At 34.5% G+C, this 8,818-nt stretch overlaps 1 protein-coding gene across 1 annotated transcript in view; it reads left to right on the top strand.

Moving 5' to 3' along the window:
• LOC143722270 (uncharacterized) overlaps positions 1-8,246 on the top strand; it is a 39,370-nt gene extending 31,124 nt beyond the window's left edge. Inside the window, exon 4 of the mRNA XM_077213580.1 lies at positions 8,057-8,246. Coding sequence (XP_077069695.1) covers positions 8,057-8,148 — 92 coding nt within the window. The 3' untranslated portion in view covers positions 8,149-8,246. The remainder of the gene's footprint in view (positions 1-8,056) is intronic.
• Positions 8,247-8,818: the final 572 nt, after the last annotated feature.

Here is an 8,818-nt window from a genome sequence, read left to right on the forward strand (position 1 = left end):
ATAAGTTGTGCAAAATATTGAAAGCCAGGACAACTAGGACAAGTGACTTGCAGCTTTATCAAAATTAAATAAAAAAATTCATGAGTACACACATACAATTAGAGTGTATAAGGTTTAATGCGTATTTGGGAATTGGCAATATATTACTTGACATATATTGTAATATGTTATTTTCCAGTTACCAATATATTATATATTGGAAATACATGGATTAATATATTGATGATACATATATTATACAATATATTATATATTCATGTAATATATTGCAAAATATACAAATGATTGCCGCTTTCAATATATTGCAATATATTGAACATGAATATATAATATATGTGTTTATATGTCCCAAAATATATGCAATTTTATATTTATAAATATCCACCATAATGTATTCCTATTTATATGGGAAAATTTATTGGTAATATATGTAAAGATATAGTGTCACATGTATGTTTAATATATGGTAGAATATATTTTAAATATATGTAAAGTTATATGGAAATATATAAACAGATATGTGTTCAATATATTGTTGAATACATTTTAAATATATGTAAAATGATATGGAAATATATGTACATATATTGTAAATATGCACAATATATGTACACACATGAGAACTTGCACATACAATGTATGTACATATATGGTGATATATACAGTATATGTTCATGTAACATCTAATATAAATGAATAGGCCTACTTAATAAATATGCAACCTGCAATATGTGTGCAAACCTTTATACCACATATTAATACAGACTAATGGGTAATCAATCAACAGCCAGCTTTATTTTCTTTTAATCAGGAACAGATACTAAACCCAGTTTGAGTTAGAGAGCTACACAGGCCTATTATAATCCCAATAGACATGTGGTCAGACAAAGGAAATGTGATTTCTTAAAAGTGGAACATTTTTAAAGACTGCCATTGAACAGAAAATATACAAGATATAAATTAGAAATTAAAGCCATTTCAATGACCAATATCTTTAAACTTTCAGCAGTGCTGTTATAAATTATAAATAAATGATCTATAAACAAAAGGCACAAATAATAATGAATAAATAAAATACAAACTTTCAAGGACCTTAGTGAGCCGTGGAAAAGCAAAGAAATAAATTGCCAAAAGAACAGTCTTGGTTCTTCACTACCAAGATGGTAGTGTAGCTTCTTCTACCACGCTTTTGCACTTCACCTGGTGTCTTAGCTCGCATATTCTACTGTTGATGGATTTTCTGACATTAGCTTCCTTGGCTGTTGGAAACTGGTTTACAACAGCATCTGTGGAACAGAACAACAATGATTACTCTCCCCCTCCTCACTCCTCGACCCTCTACCCCCGCCTGGCAGAGATGCAATCAAAACTGGAAAGCACCAGCTCTGAAAACTATTTATTTTGATATATTTCGATATATATTTTGAAGATCATTTTGATAACTTTTTGTGCAATGAAAAGATTCCATGGATGTTAAAGGTTCTTTATGGAAACATGAAGATGCCAATCAAGAACCTTTATTTTTAAGACTGAAGTTGACTGTTAAGCTTCTTTAAGGGTAGAGGCATTTTATTCCATTTTGAACTACTTTGGTAGTACGTACTACTTTGGTAGTACGTCCAGATTTCATTCATAAACACCCATAAGCATCTAAAATCATGTACTGTTTGAGTAGGAAGGACTTCTGCTGTACATTTATGAGAAATGAACTTCACAACCCTTAAAAAAGTAGGTTCTAGTAAAAATGAAATCAGGACTTCTATAAAATAGCAATATTTTAGGTGTAACGTTAAAAAAATGTTTCAACTCAAAATTTCAACTCAGTAGTTAAAAAAAGTTGAGATAGTTTGAATGAAATGTTAAAATCAATACTTCATGTCCACATTGTTAATTATTTGGTGAGTGACAGTGTAATAAACTGATACAATGACTGACTTGCTGAACACATGCAAAGCCACCTCTCATTGACTAGTTTTGACTCACTGTTTCTTAATGTGTGTCAAAGTGCTAAAGATTCAAGTGTGAGACAGTCGGCACAGACAGGGATACAAAGCCAAGATGACAGATGGATGAACAGATAAGGTTGAAGAAATACAGGCATGTGGATGAGGGCACAAATCCTACCCTGTATGTGGAAGTGAGTTTAGCCTACACATGTTTCTGGAACCTGTTTATCCAATACCTATAAATATCCTCTCATTGCTTTCCTTATTTTATTATAATTATTTACTTTTTAATTTTGGCAGGGAAATTTGAGACCATCCTTCAGCTAAGTATGAGGCAATGGAGGGCAAATAAAGGTGGTGATGGATTAGAAAGGGAAGAAGAAGATGGGGCTTTTTAACCCTCTGGGGTCCTTCATTTCAGAGTCACACTCACGACCTTCGGGTCCAAATGGGCCGGAGGGGAGGGAGTCATATTTATTAAAAGAAAATCTTATTTTTTTTTTACTTGTTTTTTATAATATTTTTTCTTTTCTTTTTTGGTGTTTTGAGAATTCTATGATTTATAAATAATATTTATGCAATAAATATGACCCATTTCCCCCCAGTTTTCCTCCCATTGAATATAATAGAAAATTATTTAAAAAAATTTTTTTATTTCATTTTAGAGTCAAGCCTAGACCCCATGAAAGCAATTTTTGAAATGAGATGGATGCCATCTGGTGGACAAACTGAGCATTTTAAAAATGCAAAACACAGGTAATCTGAATTTATTAGTTTGTTTATGTATAAAAGTGTGTTTGTGTGTGTGTGTGTGTGTGTGTGGATGTGTCTGTTTTGCACTCTTGATGTTTTATAGATTCACCCCTTCACTGTTGTGTGCTTTTTTTCTGGATCGTGGCTGATTTGTAGATTGTACGCACAAAAAAACTCGGTATTTTCACATTTTTGCCAATTTGCCATTCATTTCCTATCCGGGTCCATTTGGACCCGAAGGTCCTGAGTGTGACAATTTTTTTTACAACCACTTAGATTATTCAAATCCTGTCCCCAATTTTTTTGGATGTTCATATACCAAGTACCAAAAAAGTCACCAAATTTCAGACCATTCCGATGAAGCTATGATTTAAAAAAAAAAAAAATTTAAATGCGTCGGGTCCATTTGGGCAGAAGGACCCCAGAGGCTACACAGACATTGGTTCACAAGTTCACTGTCTTGAGTTTCTTGTCCAATCCTGGCCATTTTCTAGAAAGGTGAGAATAATATGAGGTTTTATTAGGGGAGGCTGGAGACATTTGTCCATCAGCACACATTTAGGAGAAAGGCTGTTGGACAGAAGACTGTTACTGTTTTCAAATACACACTGATCTCACTAACAAGCTGTCAGTAGATATCTGAAAAGTGGATATGGACAAGATGCTTCAGTCAGTCAGTGATCTTTATTGGGTTGCATAATAATGACTGGAATAATTTCTAGAAGATCTAATGAAAAAGTGTATATGTGCAGGTTTTACATTTTACAAGGAGTAATTTTTACTTGATTTAAACCTATAACCCATATACTTGCTCTAACTTAATGACATCAAGCTGATTTAGTCATATTAAATAATAGTTTTACTTGAATAAAACCAGTTTATGTTACACATAAAGCACATTTTTAGAAGTGTAGAACTGTATGTCAAAACTAAGCCTGGTAGATTATAAGGCTTGAATTTGAGTTGTTTGGCTTGTTGTGTTTGCTGGTATGTTTACAGTTCAAGTCAAATTCATAGCAGCGCAGAAGTCATTTATTAGTGAACTATCACTACTGTTAAGTGTTTAATTCACATGCTACAAGTGATTGACTCCTCTTCTTTTTGCTCCACACGATATTAAGAAACAATGTTTTTTGTATCTGGTTAGAGCTTTGTGTCCCACATATTAAAACACCAGACATGCAAGAGAAGATGGCGATGGTGAACGTGTGATGCCGGAGGTGTTGATTAATGACATTTTTCCTTTGTAGGTATTTGTTCCTGCTATATTTAAGACTGTGTTCAGAGATGTTTGGCAGATGTGTGGTAGTTCCACTTCCATTTCAAAGGTCTGTACATGAATGGTCCAGAATACATACACAACTTTTCCATACATTTGATGAGATGTGATCTACTATGGCTGCAATACATTACTGAAATTGTCATTAATAATGTGTTCTTCTACTGGGAACAGTTGCAAGATATCTCCATCAAATGTATTCTGGAAATGTATTAAATAAGATTCATGTACAGACCTTCGTGAAGTGTGACATGAGAGAAATTGTCAACATTAGATATATAATCGATTTCATCTTGTGTCTCATTCTCATTCTCTGGCTGCTGAACCAATCTATGTAAATAATCTTGATTTGCATTACACCTTTTACCTCTTCAATAACAGCTTCAATACAAACCCATTAAGTCCGCCTCCCGTTATTAAATATGGATGGTATAAAAGGAGTTCATTCTGCGCATCCTTCACAGTTATTTGTGATGCTGAGCACGTCATTATTTCATTAAATCAAGGAGTTCTATACATGTTACTTTTTATTTATTTATTTATTTATTGCAATCTGCTTCTCACATTTCTCTCCAAAATCTGCCCATATAGTTCAATAATATTCAAGTCAGGTGATTAAGCTCACCAGGGCAGAAGTACATCTTGGTGCTCCAACACCGTCATACCACCATCTTTTTCACATTTTAGTAGTGGTGTCTGCAATTATTGTTTTGCAATTGGAGCTCTTTCATTGATGTTGGCTATTTGAAGTTTTCTGTGGAAACATGGTCTTAAGGGTGAATATTAAGGTTTGCTGTCGCTTTGCTGCAGTTGTTCTGTGTTGTTATCCTCAACTACAACAGGAGACATAAGGATTCATGCATGAATAACATCAGCCTTAACTGTTTGCACATGTTTGATAGTTCATGCAAGTAGTGTATATACTGTAGCTTGTGTCAAAAATGATTTATGGTTTTATGCCATCTTTTATGACAGAATATGACCATGGGGGGTTTATGACTATCATGTGGTTTGTGACCTTTTGGCCCTTGTGGTTCCGGGTTGTGTTTATGGCTGTGTGTGTGTGTGTGTGTGTGTTTATGACAGCAATCTGCTTGGTGTAACTGATAGGATTGTGTTTTTCAGGGGTGTTTTTATTATAGCAGGATAATGTTGACAGAACGATGAAATTATGAACAGAGGAACGTTGGATAAGATTTTCAGATGAATCAGTATCGTCCATAATGTCTGTGGGAGAGAATGAAACAAATGAGTTTAAAGAAATAGCATTGATGACAGATAAAACATATTAGATAAATGAAAAGATGTTCATTTTATTAGGCATTTTAAAGTAAGTTTAAACATGTGTTGAACTTACCTGAAATGAGACTGTTTGACGAGGTGTTTTCCTCTGTGAGTTTAAGAAATAAAAAGTATTGTGCTTCAATAAAACACGTAAAATAAATGAAATTAGATGTTAATTTTATTTAGCATTTTAAATTAAGTTTTTAACTTTAAACATGTGTTGAAGCTAACATTATTGTCAGTATTTCTCTGAAGATGTGGTGGTGATCGGTGTTTTTATTAAGACTTTAAATATTTAATTTAATTTAATTTAATTTAAAACATCTTTTATTTTTAAAAGATATAGTTTAAACTCTTAAGATTAACTTTTAAGATTAACACTAACAAAACATTCACAATGTCTCATACTGATCGCTGAACACACACACACACACAAAAACACATGTAGTGTTTCCATGTTTTATGGGGACTTTCCATAGACATAATGATTTTTATACTATACAAACTGTATATTCTATTCCCTTACACTAACCCTACCCCTAAACCTACCCATCACAGAAAACTTTCTGCATTTTTACATTTTCAAAAAACATCACTTAGTATGATTTATAAGCTGTTTTCCTCATGGGGACCAAAAAATGTCCCCACACGAACAAGGATTTCAGATATTGCCATCCTTATGGGGACATTTTGTCCCCATAATGTAGGGTTTACCAGGCCCCACACACACACACACACACACACACACACACACACACACACACACACACACACACACAGACACACACACACACACACACACACACACACACACACACACACACACACACACACACACACACACACACACACACACACACACACACACACACACACACACACACACACACACACACACACACACACACACACACACACACAGGGTCTTTTCTGAATCACTGACTGTCAAAATGTCGTTGTGTGAGGAAACTCTGGGAACTTTTCAACTTCAAACCCATTCATACGTTGTATGGACAATGATGTGTTAGGATTTACTTCAACTCTCGGAAAATGTACAGTGTTTTTTATTTTATCTAAAATAATTGAATCAGTAAATTTAGTATTATATTTATTAATAACCATTTCATTTATATACTTTTAAAGTTCAATGTATTTCAACTCTAGTTAGCTCTGAAAATATTATATTTGTAAATGACTAAATGTAAATTTTATAAGCATTTCATTTATATAATTTTAATGCCTGCAGGATTGCACCTACATGAAAATTAAAATAAGGTTTAATAACATACTGTTCTTCCAGTTTCACCTCTGATATTATTACAGGTGGGTAAGTTATGCTAAAATAGTTATTAATTACTAACAACAAATGACATCTTCAACGGTGTAATTAGTTTAATGTAATAATTACTCTCTCTAGAAAGTATTGGTCTACGTATTACTAATTACTTTCTAAATCCCATATCAGCCTCAACCACTTGAACAATACAAAAAGAGACACGAAACTGCACTTTTAATGCTTTCAAATTAACTATATAAAATTGCATGAATTATTCTTGAATTGACCAAAGTGTGTAGATAGAGAAGGTTACATTAAAAATATACCTTTTAAAAATTTTGTTAAATCCACTATTGTTTTATACAGAATTGTTCTATAGTCTATGCAGTATTCAATGCAATGACATCAGATTTTACTCTATATTACAGAAGAATTAAGAGTAATCCCTTTAATTAAATTACAGTATTTAGATTACTTGCTAATTAATTACACCCGACACTGTATAACAGTAATTATACTTGAGCAACTATTTTCTCCCAAACTAACTCTCTGTCCTTCTCCGCTGCTGCCGTGTTGCTTAAAAAAAAATGTGTTTGTACTCTCCATATGCTTTCAGAAGCACATCCAGTTCTGCTGGTGAGAAATATGCAGACCTCTTTTTGTCTGGTGCTGTTGCCATGGTGACTCATAATATCTGCGCTCCATTGATAATGGCTTTTTATAGTTGTGGTGCACGTGCTTAGCTCAGAGTCAGTCAACTTAGAGTTGATTGGACTTACTAATTTCAGCTGTTCTGTAACCGAAAACTCAGAGTTTCCCATCTCAGGGTAAGTCAACTCAGAGTTGGTTGAACCTCTTTATTGAAATGGGCCCCAGATATTCTTTATTAAAACACTTTCTGTTTTCTCTATTTTGTTGTGCGTTTATTTTGTTATTGAGAGGAAAGTGTGCAGCACACATTTAAATATTCTTCTAATCTCCACTCTCAGCAGTGTGGGTGACGTCGGATGTTCGCTAACAGTATACCGCTTCTCATGTTTTTCTAACTTCGATTTACCCCTAAGTGAAGAACGAAAAATAACTAATGGTGCATGAACCTCTGGAGACACCAGAAGTCAAGTCGACAATGTTGACAATGTCTTCGGTAAGGACTGGTGCATGAATCTCTGGAGACACCAGGAGTCAACTGTTGGTGAGCAGGAGGACGACACACACCTGGACTCTTCAACCATCACAGAAGAGGTTAGTCTCACGTGGTGCCTTTGATGTACATGATGCAATGTCAGAATACACTAAACTAGTTCTCTTGTTAATTTCCATCTTTTAGCCTGTCAATTTGCTGGACGAAGAACCAGATATGATCATGATCAAGGAGGAGACATTTGACGATTGCTCTAGGAAAAGTAAACCTGAAGATGAAAGGAGCAGTTTGAGAAGTTTGTGGAGAAAGAACTTAAGAGCAGCTGCTATTAACTCTTATTATATTCATATGTTCATGTGTCGTTTATTGAATTACAGGTCCAGCAATGACCAGTGATGAGAGATGTGTTGCCCAGAGCTCTGAGGATTTTATCACATACACGGTAGCCTACCTTCAGATGTCTATTTGAACGTGCAACAGCCACAAGCCGAAGAACAAGCTCTTGAAGGAAAATTTTCGACACATGGAGAATGTACAACAGAGCAAAATTTCCACAGTACACACGACGCTACAAATATTTCAGAAGAGAAAAGGTTTGAATGTGTATCAAAGAAACTTCAACAAGTTAACCTACCTGAAAGCACACATACGAACACACTCCGGAGAAAAACCTTTTGTCTGTACAGTTTGTGGTAAAAGATTCGCTCAAAAAACGTACCTCAGAATACACCAGCGCACTCATTCTGGCGAGAGGCCGTACGCGTGCATGGAGTGTGGAAAGAGCTTCGCTCAAAAGAGTTCTCTAAACGTTCACCCCCGAAGCCACACTGGAGAAAAGCCGTATAGCTGCTCAGAGTGTGGGAAAAGCTACGCGTGGAATTATATCTGTATCTGCCATATGAAACATTTACAAATAGCAAGTATGTCCAATGTTTGTCCACAGAAATGTAAGTCCTTTAACCCTTAAACAGGCAAGAGTGGAAAATGCTAAGCAAAAAATAATTTCATGTCATTTTTTATATCATCTGGACTTAAATAAAACATATCCAAAACAATTTTTTAAAAATTTGATATATTTTGGATTTTACGAGTTGTATCGCCTAAGTCACGTTGCCTGATTAGGGTATTAAAAAAGGACC

The sequence above is a fragment of the Siphateles boraxobius genome, unplaced genomic scaffold, assembly GCF_051911475.1.
Source record: "Siphateles boraxobius isolate OS27281-9 unplaced genomic scaffold, OSU_SipBor_1 66, whole genome shotgun sequence".
Lineage (NCBI taxonomy): Eukaryota > Metazoa > Chordata > Actinopteri > Cypriniformes > Leuciscidae > Siphateles > Siphateles boraxobius.